Here is a 24,757-nt window from a genome sequence, read left to right as displayed (position 1 = left end):
GGTCGGTGCAGACTTGGTGGGTTTAAGGGCCTTTTCCTGTGTCATTTTGTTCGATGTTTAACACTAGCTACAATTTTGGTTTTGTTCTTTTTAGACCTAATGAAATGTTACATTTATATATACTATCATTCATTACCACACAAGGGTCAGTGGAAGTATGTAACTCTCCCTTCCCATGATCTACCCAAAAAAAAAGTTGTTAAGGCCACAGGTCAGTTTTCCAACCAGGTTACCAGACTTTTGCCAGCATGAGTATTAGTAGATATGGAAATAAGATGGACAAATGAATTTAAGATGATGATCAGCCATGATTTAATTGAACAGTGACCAAGCTTGAGGCAATGTGACCATCTCTTGTTCCTATGTCTTCAGAGTGTTTCGCAACAATTTATTATTTCTTACAAGGAAAAGCCTTTCCTTTACGTACTGCATGATCCAAAAGGTGAGCTTTTTCCCATTTATCTCGTGCATTGAAAGTGTCATTGACAAAGGAAGAGACATGTTGTCATATTTCTGCTGCCCTCTCTTTTGAGTGGTAGATGTCCTAGGCTTAGGAGGTGCAGTCAAAGATGCCATATCACAAGGTAGATTGTCCACAGTGCAGTGATAATGGAGGAAGTGAAAGTCTCGATGAGTCAAGTGTCAATCAAGAGCTTTTGTCCTGTCAAGTTTTGAGTCTTGGAGCTGTGAAGAAGATTTGATCATATTCCTGAAAGCCTTATAGATGAGGCTTCAGCAATTTAGATATGAGCTAGCCTTTGATCTGCTCTTGTAGACACGGTACTTACTTTGTCAAGGTAATTTCTGCTCAGAGGTGACACCACATCCCTCCCCGTGCTGAAGGTCACACCTTTTTATAATGTAATTGAATGCAAAGGTTGGTGGTTAGATGCTTGCTTTTTGGAAATGGTCATTAGCCATTTTTTTGGCACAAATATTACCTGCCACTTCAGCTGATATCTGGATATTGCCCAGCTCTTGTGTCAGAGGATTGGAGGGCTGTTTACTCTTTAAGCAAAGTAATTTCATGTTAATTAAGTAAATTTTGGGAGCAGGGAACATTGATTTAGAAAAGTGGAGATTAGCCAAGGCCAATCAGCACAGATTTAAGGAAAAATCATACAGTATGACTAACTTGATTGAATTGTTTGAACAAACAAGAGAAGATTACTGAGGGCATTGCATTTGATGAAGTCTGAATATATTTTTGCAAGTCTTTTGACAAGTGCCCGAATGGCAGGCTGGCCAAATAAAAAAAGCAAAAGCCCATGGGGTCCTGGCAAATTGGATCTGAAATTGGCTTTGTGGTAGGAAGCAAAGGGTAATTGATAGCTATTATTGTGACTGGAATATTGTTACTGGAGGGTTTTCACAGAACATACTTGAATTGTATGGACAAACAAAGGGACCTTGAAAGTATTTGATCCCTTCCCTTAATGTCATAAAATATTAATGTTTTAGACTTAGGTATAGGGGGTCATGATAAAGAAGTTTGCATGTGATACAAAAACTGGCCATGTGGTTGACAGTGAGGAAGGAAGTTTAGGATTACAGGAAAATACAGATCTTCAGGTCATGCATTTGGGGATTTCAAGGGAAATGCACAATAAATGGGAGGATGTTGAATGGTGTGGACAAAGGGACCTTGAAGGTTGCATCCACAAATCCTTAAAGAAGCATAACAGGCCAATTTAGTGATTTTAAAAGGGCATTTAGTATGTTTCCTTTTATTAACTGAGGCATAGAATATAAGAAAGAGGTTAATTTAGAGCTACATTACAATATTTGTTAGACCATTACTGGAGTACTGCACAAGTTCTGGTCACCACATTACTGTAAGGATGAGATTGCACTAGAGAGGGTGCAGAAGTGATTTATGTAGATCAAAAAAACTACAGGTGCTGGCAGTTGAAAATAGTTGTAATGTTCTAATGAAGGGTCTCTGACCTGAAATGTCAACTTTGTTTTTCTTTACACCGATGCAGCTTGAACTGCTGAGTGTTTCTTGCATTTTCTGTTTCATTTGAGATTTCTGAGGACGTTGCCAGCAGTGGAAATACTTTGGCTTTTAGAAAAGATAGGATCGGCTATGGGGGTTTCTTTGCAACAGAGAAGGTTGAGGGGAGATTTGAGTGAGGTATATAAAAATTATGAGGGGCCTACAGAGAGTATATGGGATAGGCCTATTTCTCTAAACTTGGAGATTGAAAACTTGGTGGCATAGATTAAAATTATTTGTAGAAGGAATATAGGGAAGGTTACCCAAAAGATAGCAGCAATTTGGAGAGGATGGTAGGGGCAGAAAACCTCATTAGATAAAAATCTTACTGGGATGTGTACTTCAAGGGCCGTAGCCTGTGGAGCAATCACCAAAGTTTTGAAAGGTGGTATTAGGTTAGGTCGCATCTTTTCAATTGGTATGTACCACAGTGGGCTGAATGGTCTTTATTGTAAATATTTTGATTCTATGATCCTAACCTTGCATTGGAGGATAGGTCATTGATGAAGCAGCTTAGAATTTGTTGAGTTAAGGATGTTGACCTGAAGAGCATCTGCAGCGGTATCCTCAGGCCATGATTGCATAAAACAACCACAATCATCTTCCTTTGTGCTGGGTCCAATGTCAGGGATTTTCTCATTAATTAGCCTGATTGGATTGTACATACCTGGACAAATCTCTGCTTTGCAAAGTTGGTATTTGTGTTTATTCATAAAAACAAATGGAATGAAATTATTTAGATTTATTTATTTATTGGAATGAAATGAATTGACTGAAGATTTAAATTCTGTGATGATGAAGGGATCACGAGGAGGCCGAGATGCAAGTGCTTCAGACTTGTTTTTGGCACCCACCTGCTGGTCACTGCATATCAATTGGGGGGTGTTCATGAGTGTTAAACATTTATTATGGTGGTGTTCAGTTAGCAAACTTAATGTGGCAATTGAGTGCAAAATGATAATGTCTCAGAAATTAAACAAAATGGAGGAAATACTCAACAATGGCGAGAGAAACAGTTATTGTTTCAGGTACATAAAAACAGGCTAGTAGAAATTTGTGCATCAGATTCATCTGATCTATGATTGATTAAAAATCTGTTAAGTGGTTTTGTTCTCACTTCTCATGTCGTCTTAATCCTTTCTGTTACATGAAAAATTTTCAGAAAGCTCAGTTACAAAAATTATTTTAAGAAAATAAGAAAGTAGCAGCAGGAGTAATGCTGTCCTGATGCAGGGTTTCAACCCGAAACGTCGGCAATTCTTCTGCTCCCACAGATGCTGCTCCAGCAGATTGTTTGTTGAAGGAGATGTTGTTCAATGTGAGAACAATTTCAGCCAGGCAAATTAGAATGTTGTGGGAGGGGAGTTACTTGGGCCTCTGTTCAAGGAAGAAGCAGAAAGCTCTCGGATCCTCCTGATGTGGGATGGTACTGTAAGAGATTGTACGTCCATTTGAAGATGAACCAGTTGGGATAAGGAAATTGGAAACTGTCGAAGAAGCAGGGGACATCTAAAATATAAGTGAGTAGGGATTGGATCGCAGAGAAAAGCTGGAATTGAGGTAGAAGGAAGTGAGTTTTCGTGGGGCAAGTGCAGGTTCAAACAGTGGATCTGGCTGGATAGTCCTGCTTGTGGATTTTGGCCAGAAAGTAGAAAGGTTGAAAGCTGCTGAGTGAAGATCTGAGAAAATGAAGTCTGTGACTGTATGGAAGGCAATGGTCTGATGTTTGATGGCGCAGTCCTGGTTCAGAGAATGTATGAGAACAAGTACAACCTCCAGGGCAGTTTATTGCTGTTAATCTGGAGACTGTAAGAGTGTGCAGGTAAGTTGACAACTCTCCCCAGGAAGGTATTTGAACCAGGGCAAGCTTCTTTGAGGGATTGCATTTATTGGATTATCTTTACTCCAGTTGAATGCTGTGTACAGATGCTTAAAATATAGATAGATATTTGGGGCTTTGATGTAAAATTGATTTGAAGGACATTACTACAAATTGCCACTTATCCACAAAGTAATGGTGTGTTAAAAATGGGCAACTGGAAATGATTTTAACCTAGACTTTGAAACTTGTTAACTGAGGTGTTCCAAAGGTGGGTGATGAGAGCAGTGAACTCTCTGTCCAGCAACACATTCTATGATACCAATTTGATATCATATTCCTTTGCTTCACTGCATGGACACTGCATGGATTGAAGCAGTTCAGGTATGTGATACATCCATTTGGAGACATCAGTTTTAATCCCATTGTGGCAGCTGGGGAATTTAAATGTACTTAATTAAATCTGGGAGTTTTTTTTAAAAGTAGCTTATACCATCAGTAACATTGACTATGAAAGTGCTGAAATTGTCATTAAACCCATCTAGTTCACTAATATCTTTCAGGGAAAGGATCTTGTATCTTTACTAGGTCTGGCCTTTTCATAATGACCAATATCAATGTAGTTGACCGTAACTGCCCTCTAAAACTTCTGAGCAAAGCCTGTCACCAATTAGAGATGAGCAGTCCTGTTACATGCACATCCCTTGAATGAATAAGTAAAAATAATAAGCTGCCATTTGCAGCTGGATGTGGTTGGACTGTAGAACTTTGATCTGGATTGTTAGTGATAGGATAATTTAGCTATATCTAGAAGATACTTCTTTCACTGTTTAGCTTAGTGTTCTAAATTAACCAGGATTTCTTTGGTATACTGCTCACTGCATCAGAATCAGTCCCCTGAGGAATATGCTGAGTCATGAAATTTTACACTGTGGTGGAATACAATTCTGTACCTGAATGCCTGATTTTGAACTCTTTTTCTGTATCTGCCTTAATTGACATGATGGAAGAACCATCATTCTGCACTGATAGATTGTGTAGGAAGAAGATCCACCTACCACTTGCAACAGATCCAATCCAGCAGCTGTGACCTTCAGGACAATGCCAGCTTAGTCAGTAATGCTGCTGCTCAGCCACTATTGATGATGTGTATTGTTCTCCCTTTTCGGTACATTGTGTGTCCTTGCTACTCTCTGTGCAGCTTCTAAATGGTACTCAGTATGGGTGTGTATGCTGAGGGAGGGCAATAGGTAGCACTAAGTAACTTGTCCTAGTTTAGCTGTGTCAAATGAACTAGCACAATGGTACAACACCTGGGCTTTGTGACATGAGCACAGAGGCCACATATAGCAGCACCCATCTGGGACATTTTGACGTCCTGTGCCAATACACACATTTTCCTCAGAATGTGTCGACCTAAGCTCTATTGTGATAAGGCGTGGAGGGCAAATATCATTCGGAAGATGAGGACCATTTCAGGCAAGTTATTCAGTTTTTTGCAGAACTTGTTTGACCTGTAAGTTTTTCTTGTTTTAATTCCCAATTCCTTTCCCTTTCAAGCATCTATTAGATTATTCTCACAGTCTCCTATTTTGTAAATGAGCTTCCTTTGTTTTCCTGATTTAGATGTATTAAATTCCTGATCAGCAAACAGCTAATTTTACCTAATGCTTCTATTTTTTTTCTTTAAATTTTAACTATTTTGAGCATTTTATGATCGTGGATACCATAATTGATACTAGGCTTTATTCCACCCTTCAGAATGTTAAAAGACCTGCATTATTACAAAGAATTTCACGATTTCAATATATTCTAGTTTTTTATGTGAAGACTGTGGTTTAGTAGGAAAGGTGACTCTCACTTTAAGCACAGAAAACTGTCACAAACAGCAAAAAGATTCTAACCACGTAATCTGTTTCAGTGATACTGACTGAGAATTAATACTTGACAGGAACCCAGGAGGATTCTCCTCTAGTTTGAAATAGAAGCACGGAATCTTTTGTGTCCACTTGAGAAAGTAGGTGGCATTGGTTCAACCTCTCATCAGAAAGCCAGGGCTGCATTGTCACAGTACCAGATTGGAGTTTTACTCTGAATTGTATGTTTCTGCAATGGTATTTGAACCCACAACTTTCTGACTTGGCTGTGAGAGCTGGTGCCAAGTTGTTTGACTCTCAGTTTTCCCAATTCAAAAGAGCAAAAATCAGTCAAACCTGCTGGATAGTGTTAAACTGGGATATTTCAACTCAACTAAATATTTTAACAAAAATTGCCTCTAGGTTGGTATATTTTGCATGTATTGTTGTCTGTTCAGACTGTTTCCCAAGCACAAACAGCAGTGGATATGCTCTCAGTTTGTTTACCATTAAGATTGCTGATTTGTGTTAATTGAAGAAGGACCAGATTTGAGAATTTTATTTATATGCAATGAGGCGTTGTGACTACCTTTACAATCAGTAAGTTAGGCCTCAGTTGATATATTGTTTCAGTTGGTATATTGTTTCCTCCTTCATATCTTGGCCATGAAGAGAAGATCTATGAGAATGGCACCAGGAATTGGAAGAATTTCATTTATGTTGGAAATACTGGAGAAACTGAGATTGTTCTTGGAGAAAAGTTAAAGGGAGATTTAACAGAAGTATTGAACATATTTTCCAGAGCTATTAGGTGAAACTTTTCATCAGTGTGAGGTGTACAGACAGAGGACAATAATTTAAAATAATTGCCGAAGGAGCCAGGGGATGACAGGGAAAAATTTCTTTCTGATGTAGAACACAACATCAGAAAGTGTAATTGGATGTATGCTTCAAATGGAAATTGAATGGATACTTCATAAGGGAAAGATTTACAAAGATTTGGGGAAAGATCAATGAGGTGGAATTTTTTCGAAGACCTGATACTGTTCTTCTATACTACAGGATTCTGTTATACCCAACCACCCTTTTAAAAGGAATGACACAGTAAATGATCTTATTTATTTTGAGCTCTAATGCTAAGCAAGTTTTAGGCAGAGTTTCATCCAATTGCAATGAAATTCCTAGTTAGAATATCTTTGTGAATTGAATCACATATCTGAAATGCTGTCTTTTTGTCATTCTCAGGCTTTGGTGGTTCCTCGACAGGCAGTGTGTTTGGTCAGTCTGCAAACACCAGCAGCATGTTTGGTCAGGTAAAGTTCTATAAGCTTTGAAACACAGCCATATTGAATCCCAGTGAAACCAAAGCCATAAAATGACTAACTCTTTCATAGGCTCATAAAATCACAAGGTTCTTGGGCAGAAAATAATGGATGCTGGAAATGCTCAACAAGACAGACATCAGCTTTGGAGAGAGAACTGGGGTTAACATTAGCGACTCATCTCATTCCTGTCACTCATTGTCAAGATGTGACTATTGTTATTCCCCAGAGATCTATTCTGATGTCTCAGCTAGTAACACTATAATGGTTTAGATGTAGAAATTGAGTGGACTGTGTTTGTTCTGAGAACTGCACTTCAGGAAGTGTATTTTTGCATTCGTAGAGATGCAGTGCTGACCAGAATTATAACGAGCAACTGGACTGATAATACAAATCATGGTTGAAGGTTAAATTGCTGACCTCTACTCCCAAGTCCTTTACAACTACATCTAAAGTTAACTGACGTATACACAAATGCAGTGTAAAGCAGTGTGGCATATAATAAGGGCATATAATAAGGTCAAATAATTTTGTGGCTTCTTGTGTCAATTACATCTGAAGCATATTTATTTCAGCTTGTGCTCCTATTTACTGATGTTCTATTTCTCTCTTGGTTGCTGTGCTGGTGTTGCTGATGGTGTGTGCAAAGGAAGATATTGATTTGCGCTCTGCAGTACCTAATGAACAGCAACTCATTTAAAATTGTATTCCCTATATCATATATATGACTTATATTCCCCATATATGACTTTCTGTGACCAATGACCCACATTGGCAACAAACAATATGCTGGAGAAATTCAGTAGGTCGATTATTTGTTGACTGATTGTTGCTCCAGATTCCAGTGTTGACAATCTCTTGTGCCTCCAGACCCGCATTGGTTAATGGTCCAGCAATGACTCTGTTTGAAAATTTTCACCCTTGTTTTCATGTCCCTCTATGGTCTTTGCTTTCCCCTTCTCAAATTTACCTTAGCCTTCTAGAATCTGAGTTCCCTGAGTACAAGTATCTGGCACACCTTTGGTATCTTTGTTCAGGTTTGGTAACTGCATTTTCAGCTGCCATTGCCCTTTTCTCTGAAGTACCCTTCACAATTCTCTCAACCCTTTACCTTTTTCCTCCTCCAAGATGTTCTTAAGCTATTGTTCATTTGTTCCTGTGTTGCTTTGTGGCTCAGTGTGAATTTTTGTCTGATAATACTCCATTTAAGCACCTTTGGGCAATTGGTACCTTTTAGGTGCTATGTAAATGTTGTTTGGACCAGTGTCTGGGTGAAGGGTCTTAACCCAAAATGTCAACTGTCCATTTCCCTCCACAGATGCTGCTTGACCTGCTGAGTTCCTCCATTTTTTTATTTGTTGCTCTAGATTCCAGCATCTGCAGTCTCTTGTATCTCAATAAATTTTGTTCCTAGATAAGTTTGTCAAAAGATGTATAGCTGAATTGCCACTATTCCTTGATTCTACAGGGTGCTAAGGGAGCAGTCTTTGGCTCTTCAGTTAATACAACTGGATTCTTCAGTGGCCTGGGAGGAAAGCCAAGCCAAGATGCAGCCACTAAAAATCCATTTGGACAGACAAATTTTGGAACCGTTGACTCTTCAAGTGAGTTTAATATTTTGTTTTGGGTACTTTCAGGTTAATATGCTTAAGAATATGATTCTTCAGTCTGTATTGTTTGCGTATTACAGCTTAAGACAGTGAACAGAAATGGGTTCCTTCTCACACCTGAGTATGGACAGGCAGTGAGGCCAGGATGGATGTTTGTCAATGTTGCATGAAATATTACAAGTTCATGGCTTGGTTGTTGAAAGACATACTGTTGGATAAGATGTTCCAGGTTGAGATTTTAGATCAGTCCCCACAGACGAAGCATTCTGAATGTTGTGGATTTAAATTCCCACTGCAGCCATCTGAGGACAAATTCTAGGGTGACATTTTAAGACGCAGCTCTCAAGTATTACTATAGTGCTGGAGTTGTCATTTTTCAGATGAAAGATTAAACCAAGCCCCCACCTGGTCTCCTGGGTGTATTCAGAAGATTATATCACACTATTTAAAACAGCAAGGAAGCTTTCTCTGCTGTTCTAGCAAATATTTGTCCTCAACCAACATTGTCATAATAGATTATTAAGAGGTTACCTCAATACATTTAGTGAGACCTGGGTATACATAAATCGATTGCTGTGTTTCATGCATTGCAACTGACTGCACTTTGGGACATTGTGAAAGTTACTGTAGAAATCGAAGGCTTTTTTTTGACAAAAGAAGAAATGTACCTTTTGGTCATTTTGCAACTTGGTTAGATCTTGTTTCTCTTATATGTTGTAGAGTATATCCATTTAAATATATTGTTAACAGCAGCAATCAATGAAATCTTCTCCACTTTTACCAGAGATACTACATAAATATCAAGTTGTGACTGATCAGGACCTCACTATATTATCCTTTCCCAAAAGCTTCACTCCTCTCAATTTCTTTTATGTTTTGCAGAATCTTCATTTTCATAACTCCTACCAATGAATTCACTTGCTAGTGCAGTTATGTTACTGTCTGACAAAAGCCCTCTTTTTTTTGTAAAATGGGAATTCAGTGATAGGCATGACGGGGGCAGTAGTTAGAATCTTGTGTTGGAGATGACCATTCCTTTCACTTTTGAGGGCAAATATGCACGGTATTCCAGGTGTGGCCTGACCAACACTACAACTGTAACAAAACCTTCCTATTCTTAAACTCCAACCCCTTTGAAGGCCAAAATGCCATTTGCCACCTTAACTACTTGTCAGATCTGTCTGCCAACTTTTTGTGATTCATGCACCAGAACACCTAGATCCCTCTGAACTTCTCCCATTTGCAATCTTGCTCCACTTAGATAATAATCCGCTTTTTGATTTTTCTTACTGAAGTGCATGACTTCACACTTCCCCAGATGAAACTCCAATGGAATTTCGGATGACATATTTCCATAGTCACCTCTTTCAAAATCGTGGGATGCTGGTCATCAGGTTTTGGGGATTTACCAGTTGTCATTTCCCATTAATTTCTCCAATACTAGTTTTCTTTAAAATACAGTAGAACTCTGATAATCTGCTATCTATCTTTTCAAAAATAATTCCCAATAGTTTAGTATCTGCCTCACTGTGTGGGTCCTGGTTCCTGCACTCCATTTCACATTCCAAGACCCCAGTTCCTGCATTCCCTTTACCAGGTTCCCCTGGCAAATATTTTATTCCACCATGTAACTTTAAAAAAAAATACAAGTAAATTGAAACTGTGGGTTATTAATGAGAATAACATATATTTTTCTGGAAAATCAGCCAGTCCGGCATGAGTGAAGCTCCGAGCATGCCAAATTAATGGAATTTTACTGTAATGCTAATTTCTTTGAGCTCCTCATTTACTTTAGACCTGTGATCATCCATCACTGTTTCCAGGAGGTTTTTCTTATATCTTTAGTCAAGACAAAAACAAAATATTTGTTTACTTTCTCTTCCATTTCCCTTTTCACAAATATAATTTGTCATATCTCAGTTTGTAAGTGTCCCACATTAATTTCTTGCTAACCTTTTCCTTTTTACATGTGTGTAGAATCTATCCTTGTGTTTCTCACTCACTTACTCTTGTATTTACCTTTCCTTTATGTTTTAGTCCTCCTCTGCAGAATTCTGAAATCTTCCCAGTCCTTGGGCTTACTGTTTTCTTTTGGCAATATAAGCTTTTTTATTTGATCTCATAATACCTTTAACCTTACTAGGTAGCTGCAGCTAGGCCACTTTTTTAACTTTATGTTACACGTAAACCATAGTTTAATTTTTTAGAAGTTGGCCTTCTCTTATTTATTGTCATGCTCTTCAAGATAGTTTCCCAATCTACATGGCCAACTCAGACCTCCATGCCTTCCTAGTGTGTCTTATTCAGATTTAAGACCTTGGTTTCAGATTGGACTAAATTACTTACAGCTTTTAAATAAAATGTGTCATGATCACTGTTCATGAAGATTTCTTAGTCTAGCAGCATTTAGAAGAATGTGAGGTGATCTCATTGAAATGTATAAAATTATTACAGGCTTGACAGGTTAGATGTCAAATTGATGTTTCCCCTAGCGGGGGTCAGCCTCAAAATATAGGGTCAGCTATTCAGGACAGAGATGAGAATTTTTTTTTGCACAGCAGGTCATGAATCTTTGGAATTCTCTGCCTCAAGAGGGTTGTGGAGAGTCAATTAATTAATATGTTCAGGACAGATTTTTAAATGTTAACGGAATTGTGGGATTTGATATTGATGCTCGAAAGTGGGTCTGGGGTATAGCATCAGCCATTAACTTATTGAAAGGCAGAGCAGGCACAAGGGACCTATCTGCTTGATTTCTCCTGTTCTTTTGCATCTTTTGCTAAAGAATTGTGAATGGAGTTGAGCATGGTGCAACCTCAATGAACATCCCCACTTTCAGTCTTGTGGAAGGAGGGTCTTTAACGAAGTAGCTGAAAATGATTGGTTCAAGGAGCATGATCCTGAGCAACTTTTGCCCTCCAGCAACTGCAACACCTTCCTTTCGACAAGGCGTGACTCCGTTGACTACAGTTTTAGCAGGACTCCTTGATGTCACTCATGGTCCAAAGCAGACATACCCACCTTACATCTGGAATTTGGCTCTTTGGTCCACATTTGGATCAGGGCTGTGATGAGTTCTGGAGCCAAGTGGTTCTGGCAAAACCCAAACTGGATAATGTTGTGGAGGTTATTGGTGAGTAGGTGCCATTTGATAACATTGTCAACGACACCTTCTCTGTCACTATACAAACGATTGAGAGGAGGCTGATTTGATGGTAATTCGCCAGATTTAACAGAATGCAGCTGAGCAATATTCCACATTGGCTGCTCATGATAAAGCAATGAAAACTGGGGATGTTTAATTAGACTAAAAGTGACAATTAGTCTACAATTTATTGATGTTGCCATGCAAACATGCATACAGTTAAGAACAGGAGAAGGCCACTTGGCTCAGCTGTTCAATATAATTATGACTGATCTGAATGTAACCTCAGCTCCGCATTCCCGCCTAACCCGGCAACCGTTCACCCCGTTCCTTACCTAGAGTCTATCTACCTCTGACTTATAAATATTAAAAGACTGCTTCCACTGTCCTTTGAGGAAAAGAAGTTCAAAGATTCATGACCTGAGAAGAGAAAAAAATACTGCATTGTACTACATTTACCAGATCTTTGTCTTCTTGCGTAGTCTATCCATTGCCTTCTGTAGTTGAAAATTTTTTAAAAACTGCTAATGTTGGTAGTCTGAAATAAAACAAGATACTGGAAATACTGAGCAGGTCAGGCAGCAGGGAGGGAGGAACAAAGTTAACATTTCAGATCATTAACCCATCATTAGAACTTGAGTAGTGAGAAAGTAAGTGCATTTTAAGTTGCAGAGGAGAAGAGTCTGGATCAGTTAGCATTTTGGTCTCAAGCCTCAAGCTCATATTCTCACCTGCCACTTTAATGCATTATTATGTGATGGAGTCATCAACTTTAAGATAAGACATCATACCAAGGGCTTATAACCATTGCTATAGAACTGTTTGGAGTAGTGTAAGGTGTTCACCCAGGAAATTAAGCAAATAATCAAGTCATGTCTTCTCATTCTCCATTTGAAAAATTCTGCTGTGAGAAATTGCCTGTCATTTAGCAAGGAAATTAAATAGGGGGGAGGTGCAGAGCTGGCAGAATAATTCTGACTCTTAAATCATCAATTGCTAATAAGATCTGCTGAAATCAGTTGAACAAAATATATAATGGGAGAGTGATGACAAGTGGCTTTGTAGTTATGCTGAAGTGTCTGTTCTTTACAGATGCACCCAATCTGTTCGGGAACAGCGGTGCTAAGGCATTTGGATATAGCAGTGCCTCTTTTGGAGCAGATCAGAAGTCTCCAGGCTCGTTTAGTGCTGGTTCCAGTGTTGCATCCCAAGGATTTGGCTCCTTTTCCACTCCAGCAAAACCTGCAGGTGATGAGTGTAGGTCTTTTGAGTCATGGTGGTATCTTCAAAAAAGATCTTTTATGGGTGAGGTGGTTGTGCTTTTGGGAATATAATGAAAGAAGCTTAACTGGCAGGAGTGTATTGGAACTCTAAGCTTAAATTGAAACAACCATCTTTAAGAAATGTTCTTGGTTTTGCTTGGGATTGTGAAGTGGTTTGAATGAAGTTTAGACACTGCCTGTGATGGGATTCTAATTCTATTCAAGTATTTAAGTGAATAATATCTTGTGGATGACAGAAAATAAAGCTTCAAATAACTGAAATTATTTTTCTGGAAAATTATCTGCCTGAATATTTCAAATTTCTCAACACAACATCCCAGTCCTGAGACATTTGATTCTTCTTTACACACTTCTCTCTTGTCCTCATCCATAATCCGCACCCATCCCCTTCACCCCGCACTTGTGCTAGAACAGTCATTCTGTCACATGCCATCTCCACTATCAGTATTACATGGGTGAAATTGGTAAATGAGTGATGAAATACTTAATATTTCTTCCGTCATGACGTCTCACTCTTCTCTTCTGCTCAGGTAGTTTTGGTGCTGCTCCAGTGTTTGGCAGTCCTCCAGCCTTCGGAGGCGCCCCAACCTTTGGTGGATCACCAGCGTTTGGTGGGTCACCAGCTTTTTCATCTCCAATGGGTTCTTCTGGAGGCAAGGTGTTTGGTGAAGGAACGGCAGCTGCCAATGCTGGAGGGTTTGGGTAAGTTTCAGATATCTTCAGGTGTTGGAGTGAGAGGATCTGCATATGCTCTGAGTGACGTTGTGTATAAAATGCAATCATAGTTCGATATGAAATTTTCATGAGATGAGTAGAAGTGAGGGAGAAATTTATATTTTTGAATAAGCTGTAGTTGACATTTTAAGTTATATGTAGGATTCTCCAAAGTTAGTGTGATCTGAAAGGAAACTCAGTATTATGTACAACAAACTTAGCCTTGTAAAGTGCAATCCCTACTTTCAGTTTTGCAGTTTATCTATTACTTTGCTTTACTAATCAGATTGTGTGCACTAGACTAGTACAGATGATAAAAAGATTGAATTAAAATGTTGAAGGTTTCAAGGAATTGACCTTAAAGTTAGAGCTGGGCTAGTTGGGTGTGAACTACGAATGTACTCCTTCACAAAAAGGGTGTCAGAAATCTGGAACCCTGTACACACCTCCATCCCCACTCCCCCCACAACATGACCACCATCCTGAATCCATGACTAAGTATCAAAAATGCTGTTCTAGATGGTTAGATGAAAATTTTAAAGTTGTGATTGTTTGATTCTTGCCTTAATAAGAACCAAATTTGGGGAATTTTTGTGTATGTTGGGGGAGAACAAGTTACAGAGAAATAAGAGGAGTGGGAGTGATTGGATTGTTCTGTGATATGACAACTCAATAAATCAGAAGTAGCATGTGGATAATCCATTCTGTGGATAACATCACCAAAGTCAGTCTTCAGATGGTTCAATTGACTCCATGCGCTGTCAAGAAATGACAGAGCACTGGACAAAGACTATGGACCAGACAACATCCCAGGCACATGTACCTAAACTTTTCCAGTATTGTTACAGCATTGACGTCCATCTGACAAGGTGGAAAATTATCCAAGAATATCTTGTTTACAAAAAGCTGAGCAAATTTCTCTATTATTGCCACCCAATCAGCAAAGTGACGGGAATATGTTATTCACTGTACTATCAAGCAGTGCTTAACAATAATCTGCTTGCCGATGCTCAGTTGGGTTTTACCAGGACCATTCTGCTCCAAACCTTATTGCAGCATTAGTCCAAATGTAACTCAATGAGCTAAGTTCCAGAGAAGAGGCAAGAGTGACTGCCCTTGATGTCAAGGTAATATTTGACAATGTGATTTCAAGGAACTCTGATAAGAAAGGGCATTAAACTCTCTAGCAGCTGGAATCATAACTCGTGCAAAAGTATATAGTTTTGGTTTTTGGAGGTGAATCATGTGAGTCCTGCGGCATCACTGCAGGTGTTTCTAGGGCAGATTCCTAGGCCCAATATCTTCGGCTGCTTTATCAAGGTGGGGATGTTCACTAATGACTGCGTTATGTTTAATTCTATTTGCAACTCATCAGCAAATGAGGCAGTCCCTGCCTGTATTGAGCAATTGACTGATAAGTGGAACAGAGTACTAAACAAGTGCCAGACAATGAGCAGCTCCACCAATCTTTGATATTCAATGACATTATCATTGCTGGCTTCTTCTCCATCAACATTCTGGGTGCATCATTGAGCAGAAACTCAACTGGGCCAATCACAGAAATACTGTGACCTCAGGAACAGGCTGGAGGCTGGGTATTCTGGGGCAAGTGATGCACCTCCCAAAGCCTTTCCACTATCTGCAAGGTATGTCAAGATCATAATGGAATACTTTCTACTTGCTTGTATGACTGTAGCTCTAACAGCACCCAAAAATCTTGTCAGCTTGAAGGACAAAGTAGATTAGTTGACTGGCATTCCATTCAACACCTTAAACATTCACACCCTCCACTATCTACACACCACAGCTGCAATGTCCACCCTTTATAAAATGCATTGCATTTACTTGTCTCAGATCCTTCTATAGGACCTCCCAAATCCACAACTTCTGCCACCAAGGAGGAAAAGAGCAAGAGGTGCAAGGTAACATTACGACTTGCTGGTTCCTCTCTAAGTTGCCTTTTTTTAAAATCTTAGAACCCCATATCTAAAAGTATTGTGAGAGTACCTTCAGCAAAAAAACTGAATTGCTGAATTCAGCAATTGGTTCCAGAAAGTTGCTCAACACTGTCTTTTCCAGGGCAGTTTCAGATGGACAATAAATGCTGGCTTTGATGGTGATGCTCGCATCCCAAAAATTTGACTGAGTAAAGAAAATCTAATCTCCTTGGAATTGTAACCAAGTACTCAGCAATATAGAGTTCCTGAAATATATTTGGTCCACAAAAGGTAAACAGTATTCCTTTGTATGGAATTGTAGAGCACATAGCAAGTTTATTCAGTATATTGTGCTGCTTTCATCTTTGTAAGAATGTAAGAAGATTATAAGAATGTAAAGAAGAGCAAGAGTAGGCCATGTGGCCCCTTAAGCCATCTCCATCCATTTAATAAGATCATAGTTGATTTTTTTTTACCTCAGCTCTATTTTTCCGTCTTGTTTCCCATCCACCCTTCAATTTCCTTACATCTGGTTAGTGACATTTCCCTAGACAACGTTGCAAACTTGCCTCCTTATAGTATTTGCACCCATTCTGCTTCGGAATTACAAGTGATCCTGCTTCCACCACCCTTCCACTAATGAATTCCCACTTAACATAACTTGCTCCTGAAAAATTACTATCATTAAGTGCACTGGATTGTGGAAGAAAGACAGTGGTCAATTTGTAAATTGGCAGCTCCATGTACAAGTCTCTAATTCATAGAAGATTTATTCAAAATACTGGATATTTGGGCCTACTGGATTGAACTAGCCCACGTTGTTTCCTACGTATAGCCTTTTGCATGACTGTGAATTTAAATTTTGGACAAAAGATTCTCAGCTCGCAGCTGACTCTCATGCTCAATGTTACTTAGTTGGATCAATCTTTTCATAAAACCATGCAGTAGAGACTAGAAAACCTGTACAAATCTATGGCAGATTCATCAGCTCTGCTGGAAAGAACAGCCAAGTTAATATTTTGAGGCAGGCTCTTCATGACAACACATAAAATTAGAGATAATTTTACTGGAATCAGCATTAGTAAGCAAAAACTGAGTGAAGAATTGGTCAAATGACTGTGAGCCAAGAAAAATGCTTTTGACAATGCTTCATCTTTCTTTAACTCGGCACATTCCCTTCTTTATTTCTGATTCTTCTAAAATACCTGCTAATCTTCCATGGTTTTCAATTTTGACGACAGGTTATATGCTTGAAACAATGACAGTTTGTTTCCATCTTTGGTACTGCATTAGTGTGGAATGTGCTTTCCAGCAATTCCATTCCCTACTGTTGCAAATGCTAAGAGCCTTGATGATATCTCAGCTATAGTACTGGGGACTTAACAGAAGATCTAGCTACACCCTATGTTAAACTTATTCACCACAGCTGCACTACCAGTAACTCCTCAACTAAGTGGATAGTTGACCAGGTATGTCCTGCTTGCATTCAGTATGACCCTAACTATCTATTGCTCTATCAGATTACCTTCAATCATTAGCAAAGTGATGGCAGGTCTGGTTTAACCAAACTGTCAATAGCCAATAGTTTTCCTTTTAATGCTTGATTGGGTTCCTATCCTTCTGACCCGGTCATGGCCTTGGTCCAAGCATATATCGAAACTAAGTTACGGAGTTAAGAGAGACTGCCCTGATGTCAAGGCAGCATTTGACATCATAGTGGAAGGGAAACTGATGACCATGATGCCCATCCAGACTAATCCCATCAGCCTGCACATAGTCTATAGCTCTCCATTCCCTGCCTGATCATGTGCCAATCTGATTGCCTCTTAAATATTGCAATTGTATCTGCTTCCACCACTTTGTCTGGCAGCACTTTCCAGACACCATCCACTCTCGGTGTTAAAAGAAAAACTTGCCTCATAAATTTCCGTTAAACTTTACCGCTCCTACCTTAAAGCTATGCCCTCTAGTAATAGACATTTTTACCCTGGGAGAAAGACTCTGACCGTCTACCCTGTCTCTGCCTCTCACGTCTATCAGGTCGCTCCTCAGCCTCTGATGCTCCAGAGAAAACAATCCAAATTTTTCCAACCTTTCCTTGGAGCTAATACTCTAATCCAGGCAACATCCTGGTGAACCTCTTCTGCACCCTCTCCACCTCCCCAAAACCTCCACATCCTTCCTGTAATGAGATTAATAGAACTCCACAGTACTCCAAATGTGGCTGAACCCAAGTTTTATACAGCTGCAACATGACTTCTCAATTCTTATACTTCACCCTGAATGATGAAGGCTTTGTTTACCATCCTATCACTTGTGTTGCCATCGTCAGGGAGCTATGGACTTGCACCCCAAGATCCCTCTATACATCAATGCTTCTAAGGTTCATACCATTTACTGTGTACTTTCCTATTGCATTTGAGATGTTGCACTTTAGGAGGTCACTCTTGTCTAGCTTAACCTCCATCTGCCATTTCTCCTCCCACATTTGCAACTGGTCTGTCTCCTGCTGAATCCTTTGACAGCCTTCTACAACTCCACCAATTTTTGTGTCATCTGCAAACTTACTCATCAACCCACCTACATTTTCATCCAAATAATCACAAACAGCAGTGGTCCCAGGACTGATCCTTGCAGAACACCACTGGTCACAGACCTCCAGTCAGAATAGCACCGCTCCACTACTACCCTCTCAATGCTAAGCCAAATTTGAATCTAAGCTACCAAGTCTCCATGGATTCCATGTGCCTTAATCTTCTGGATCAGCCTACCATGGGGGACCTTGATTGAAAGCTTTACTGAAGTCCACGTATACAACATCCACTGCCCTACCCTCATCAATCAACTCCTTCACCTCTGCAAAAAAAACTCAGTCAAGTTTGCAAAGCATAACCTCTCGCACACAAAGCCTTGCTGACTATCCCTAATAAGTCTATGTTGTTCCAGATGCGAGCAGGTCCTGTCCCTAAGAATCTTGTCCAATAATTTCCTTGCCATTTGATGCAAGTCTCACTGGCCTATAATTTCTTGGTTTGTCTCTATTGCCTTTCTAAACAGAGGAATGACACTGGCTATTCTCCAGTCCTCTGGGACCTTGCCTGTGGCTGAAGAGGATACAAAGATCTCTCTCAAGGCCCCAGCAATCTCTGCTCTTGCCTCTCTGTTGTGTAACAGATTCAAGGGTTTCGAGGGACAAGGACTCTGGACACAGCCTTTGGAGTTAAAATGATTTATTTATGAAAGACAAATGCGGGACAGGATAATGGAACAACACACACGTACACTGGTGATTGCGAACGTGGGGGGGGGGGGGGAATTGCAGCAAGGGTAAGATGCACACACAACAAACTGGGTACAAACGATCAAGGAAGAAACAATACATTGCCTGCCACCCCTCAACTCAGTGCAGGCATGGCTCTATGCTACTAGGAATCTACTTTAGGACGCTCCTAACCCTGTGGAAGTGCACACTCTTACCAACGTTCTCTTCAGCGTTGTTTCACGATTCCTCGGAGCAATCAAGAGAGAGAGAACCACGCACATGTGGCACTCTTTATAGTGCTGGAGGGCTGGGTGGTCCAGCCCAGATGGTTCAAACAAACCAGTGGCCCAAGGCCAGGTACAGACGTGTTTACTAATGGTGGGTGGAGCCAGACCTTCATTGACAGTGATCAGGTGAACCAGTTTTCAACCACCTTTCGACCAGGTGATCAGTGGTGTCACGTGACAGCCATGACCCTTCACAATACAGTCTCTCAATAACCTTTCAATAATCACAGCCTCTGACTTCATTGCAGTTCTTCAGAGCAGAATCCTTGACTCAATGACATTGCCTCTACCTATTGAACCAGAAATAGGAAAGTTTGCTAATGATTGCACAGTTTTCAGCTGGATTTACATTTCCTGAGATAATGAACTGTGTGTGAGATGTTCTTTCCAGCAATTCCATGCCCCAGTATTTCAAAGGCTAAGGAGGCACATCCCTTCCATAAATCTTCAACAACCTCCACCCAGAAGAAGGCCTTGGAGGATGGCACGGCATCATCACTGCCTCCAAACGATTCTGAAAATGGCTTGCTGGTGTTTTAGTTTCATGCTATCTACATATTTTCTATTTGTCTCTCTCATTTTTTTGTTATTTTTGTTTCATTCATGGACAAGAATATTTGTTCATTGTTACTGGGGCAAAATCCTGGAATTCAGTAGTGAACACCAAAATGGGTGCACCTTTACCACATCAACTTTAGTGCATTGATCAAGAGTAAGGTCAGCACTGCTTCTTGAGCATCTTAGGCTCAGAAATATTTGTAGGCTTTGCCAGTGATGTCGACATCCGAAGAATTAAATATTAATATAACATGACATAAATGATAGAGAAAATGCTGGAAACGTTCAGCAGGTGAACATAAGCAAAGAGAAACTGTTAATGGTTAGGGTTAATTGCCATGTTGCTTTAAGACTGTACCTTTTATGTTCAATTACATTTCAGTTGTATATAATTTCTAAGAATTGTTATTCTTTTTAACACAGTTTTGTAAGCAATCCCAATGCACAGACCTTTGGAAGCCTAGCAAGTCAATCCAATGCTGCAACTTTTGGATCTGTATCACAACAGGGATCTGGTTTTGGCACACAAGGGACCAACTTTTCGAGCTTTGGATCGAGCGGAGGAGGTAAGGGTTCCCATACTTTCAGCTGAAGTTGGATGTGAATGGAGTATACTGTTTCAGCATTTTACAGCACAACAGCAGACCAATCAGCCCAAGTTGCTTTTGCTGGTTTTTACTTTCTGCCCCACTTTAATCTTACTCTATCTGCATATTTTCTCTTTGTCTCTTTCTCATGTTTTTTATATCTATTTTGCAACTAAAGGCATTTGTACTATTTGCCACAGCATTCCGTGAGTTTAGTATTTGCACCACAGCCTGGATAGGAAGTTTCCATTGGATATATTGGTGACCATTTTTATATTTTATCGATCCTGGTTTTGGAAATAACTTCTGTCTACCCTACCAATCTCTTCATAATTTTAGATCCTGCTATGAGGCCAATTCCAATTGTTTTTCCTGCATAGAAAGCCGGTCCGTTCAATATTTGCTGATGGATATTAACCACTCAGTTCTTTTATCTTGTAAATTCTTCTTACACTTTCCTTATCCTTTCTGTAATATTGAGACCAGAACTGCACCATACTCTTGAGTGCGTTTTAACAAAAGTTTTGTATGTTAAATGTAACTTCGTTAAAGTTTGTTACTCTTTAACATAAGAGTACCAAAGAGTACTCGAAGTAAGAGCTGGGATCACAGACGAAAATTTGTGCATTTCAAAATCACATAAATAGTAAAGGGTTAAATGGTTAACACCTGACAATGCAAGACTTCCTAAGTACTATTCTGTCTGTTTAGATTCTGTGTTTGGGATTCTGGAATAGAATGAGTCACAACTTGTACTTGACTGATTGAAAGGGCCAGGAACGTGCACAGAAAAATTCAGCTGTTTGGAACAGTACAACGGGAATACTATAGGCTCAAGCATATTACAGAGTGGCGTTCGTTGGAGTTCTTCAACTTGATGCAGCAACTTCCACTTTGCTTATTCTTCAACCTGTTCAATTCCAGAGAGGGATTGATTATTGACTCACAGGTCAATATTCAGTATGAAATGATAAACTATTTATATTGTATCGTTAACATGGTGACATGTCCCTAGATAGTTGAGAACATTATCAAATAAAATGTGACATTATACTACACAAGATGACATTAGGGTGGATGACCAAAAGCTAAGTATTTAATGAGAGGCTTAAGGAGGTTTAAGGAGAGAATTCCAGAGTTTCAGACCTTGGCAGAAGCAGGATCCTCAAGAAGCCAGAGGCCACAACTATCTTTAAAGGTTGTAGAGCTGGAGGAGGTTATAGACATGGGAACAAACAAGACAACAAAGAGTTTGGAAAGGAGTAGTATTTAACATTGTATTGTTTAACCAGGTGCTCATATTATTTAGCAGACGCTGGGTGCTGTGTGAATGGGACTTGTTGTGATTTCAGACACTGCAACAGAGTTTTGAATAATCTCAGGCCTGAATTGTAGAGTCCTTGAAATTATCAACTCGAGAAACAAGGTCTAAGATGCATCAGCAGTGAATGAGTTGAGATGAGCGCTGAGTTGGTCAGTATTACAGTGTGAAAATGGGTAATTTAATAGTTGCTGGTGGTAATATGGGGTCTGAAGCTCATCTCGGGGTTAGATGTGACACCTCATTTGTTTCAAGTTTAGCCAATTGCCAAGGAGAAGGATGAAGTCAGTTTGTTGTGGGTACTGAAGACTATACCTTTCAAATATTTATTGCCGACCATATGAACAAGTAGGGGCAGGCCAATGGAGCTCAGTCCACTATTAAGTAAGATAATGGCTGTTTTGATTGTAACCTCATCTGCTTAATTTGATAGTTTGGAGATGGTGCATGAGCCTTAGATGGTATCATCAGTAAATAACGATAGTGAAAGTAACTTTTAGTGCTTTTTGCTGTTGTTTTGGAGCTGTAATAATTTGCTTTCTCTTTTTTATTCCAATGACTTGAGCACAAAACCCAAACTGAGTGACAGTTTCCCTTGGATGGATAGTTTAGACCTAGTGTTCATAATCTCAGAATAAGAAGTTGGGACAGAGACACATTTGAATTTGGTGCAGCAGAATGACATCTTGAGCCTGTATGCCATTCAAAAAGATCATGCCTGATCTGGTTATGTTTACAACTTTGCACTTCCATTTATCCCCAAAATCCTTTCACCTCCATGTTCATCAAGTATCTATTTCCCTCTGCCATAAAGTTATTTAAAGGTTGCTTCTGCATCCCTTTGAGGAAGAGTTACAAAGATTTATGTCAAGGAAAAAATTCTTAACTCAGGGGATTGTGAATCTACCACAGAGAGCTAACAATGATTAGTTGCTGAGTATAGTCAGGCTAGAGATACGTAAGTTTTTTGACATTAAAGATTTCAAGGCATGTGAGATGGGACAGGAGCATGGTGTTAAGGAGACCAGCCAATAACAAATTGAATGAATGTATGAGGCAATTGATTTTTAAAAAATATTCTAATAACTTTCCCTGTAAACTTGAAATGTTGCATTGTCAAAAGTGTGTCTTTATTACAAAATCTTAAAATAAATCCTTTCCTCGCATCTTAAATGGATGTAAAACCCCCCAAGACTCTATTTTGAAAGAAGTAGGAGATTTAACCTGGTTAATAATTATCATCCAACCAGCATCATTTAGATGATACCTAGTCACTTGTTTGATTGTTGATTGCTTCTGGGAGTATATGTGCCAGTTGGCTGTCACATTTCCCTCAGGTTATAACCAATGAAATACAGTCATTCTTATAAAGCAGAGTTAGACTAAGATTGTGAAAAGTACTCTCAAAATAGAAGGTTTTCTTCCTTTTATATCTGAGTGATTGTTGGGGTAGATCTGGTCAAGCTGAGACTAATTTCTTGAATGTCCTTTCATTATTTGCAGGGTTTGGAAGTGGTTTTGGATCCACAAATCAGTAAGTAATGAGGCTGAAAGTTCATTTCTAACTGATACCAGAACTTGGAATCGTATTAACCCTTGCCTGCTGAACATGCTGGACCTACAAAAAAAGTGACCAAGCCTTTATGGGCTAAAAGACATTTTGCCCAATTTTACTTTACAGATGCTTTGACTTGTTTTTTGATGAGCTGTGTATCTGTTATTTTCTGTGTTTCTGTTGTAAGAGGATTGATCTGTTTTGTTCTCTTGTTACCAAATTCAATAAAGAATTAATCAGTGGAGGAACATACTTTATTACACAACAATGAGCAAATGGAAGGCAAAAGACTTAAAAGAATTAATATCATTTTCTTTTACTTAAATCTCCAGGGTGTTAGTATGGGAATAAGTAAACAACTGAGTAAATTGCATTTTCCTATCAAAATGTAGGTTGGATAAATCTATTGTTATATGGTTAATGTGGAGTTTGATTTAATTTGTGTGGTTATTTTTGTGAGAGTTAAGTATGAAATTTTCTCTTGTGCATACCAAGTTTTCAGAGCTGAACAGCAGATCCCTCTTTCTCAGTAGAATGCTCCTGCTCTTTGTCCAAATGATGTCTGTGGTTTGTCTGAGATGGCAGATCGTTCATTCAAACAATGATGGATACTTAGATTTTGTGCTTTAATATGTTATACAAGTGCTACCTAATTGATCAACAGTTGGCACCTTCCATTGAAGTAGTGTAGTTGTGAAGTAAAATATCAAAAATCTATTTCAAATAGATTTTAAATCTCTTTTGCTGATTTGCGTAATAAGTGGTTAGGTCCTTTCCGAGGAATTTCTGCTAATAATTTACTCTTAATGCGAGCACTATTATAACAGACACATTGGAGCTATATTTTTTTGCACAGTGCAAATGTTTAAATCTGTAAATTTTTTATAACTTGGCTCTTCATTCCAATGTACGTGCTGTCACAGTGTGAACCACTAACATGGCCACCTGCTTTGTATTGTAGTTAATGTAATGTTGATTAATTTCATTTGGCATGATGAACTTGTGCTTGACTGCATGTTGGTGCATTTGACCCTAACTGAGTAATCAGACTTATCTGTGTTGAATCCAGCACATGGGGCTAAGATGCCTTTTTTATAATGCAGATTAAGCAATTACCTTCACCCTTTCACAACCATCTACTCTCAGATCTATAACTCAATTATTGTTTTTTTTCATTTTGGTAAAATCATTAATGTCACATTACCTCTCATCATGATTCTGACATTATAACATTCAGTAATTCTGCTATATTGTGGCTGGTGACTTTATTCTGACTATTAAACTCTCTTCAATGCTTTCAGTTTTATTTACTGAGTTAGAGGATGATAATGAGGTTGGAGAAAGCTCATCCTCAGCATATGCCCTTGGATAGACCATTTAGAACAAAGAGTATGATTCTGTGGATTAAATTCTGGGCAATTGTCCTTTCATATCAAGGAACAGTCAATATCCAACTATTGCTGTTGTGCCCACAGTGCACCCTTCAGACTGCAAACCCTTGG

At 39.2% G+C, this 24,757-nt stretch overlaps 1 protein-coding gene across 1 annotated transcript in view; it reads left to right on the top strand.

Annotated features, from left to right (window-relative positions):
- nup214 (nucleoporin 214) overlaps positions 1–24,757 on the top strand; it is a 98,010-nt gene that overhangs the window by 69,522 nt on the left and 3,731 nt on the right. Inside the window, exons 30-35 of the mRNA XM_052037469.1 lie at positions 6,920–6,987; positions 8,465–8,600; positions 12,844–12,999; positions 13,565–13,736; positions 20,216–20,358; positions 23,204–23,234. Of these exons, the coding sequence (XP_051893429.1) occupies positions 6,920–6,987; positions 8,465–8,600; positions 12,844–12,999; positions 13,565–13,736; positions 20,216–20,358; positions 23,204–23,234 (706 nt within the window). The remainder of the gene's footprint in view (positions 1–6,919; positions 6,988–8,464; positions 8,601–12,843; positions 13,000–13,564; positions 13,737–20,215; positions 20,359–23,203; positions 23,235–24,757) is intronic.

The sequence above is a fragment of the Pristis pectinata genome, chromosome 23 (genome assembly GCF_009764475.1).
Source record: "Pristis pectinata isolate sPriPec2 chromosome 23, sPriPec2.1.pri, whole genome shotgun sequence".
NCBI lineage: Eukaryota > Metazoa > Chordata > Chondrichthyes > Rhinopristiformes > Pristidae > Pristis > Pristis pectinata.
This window is presented reverse-complemented; position numbering and strand designations above follow the sequence as displayed.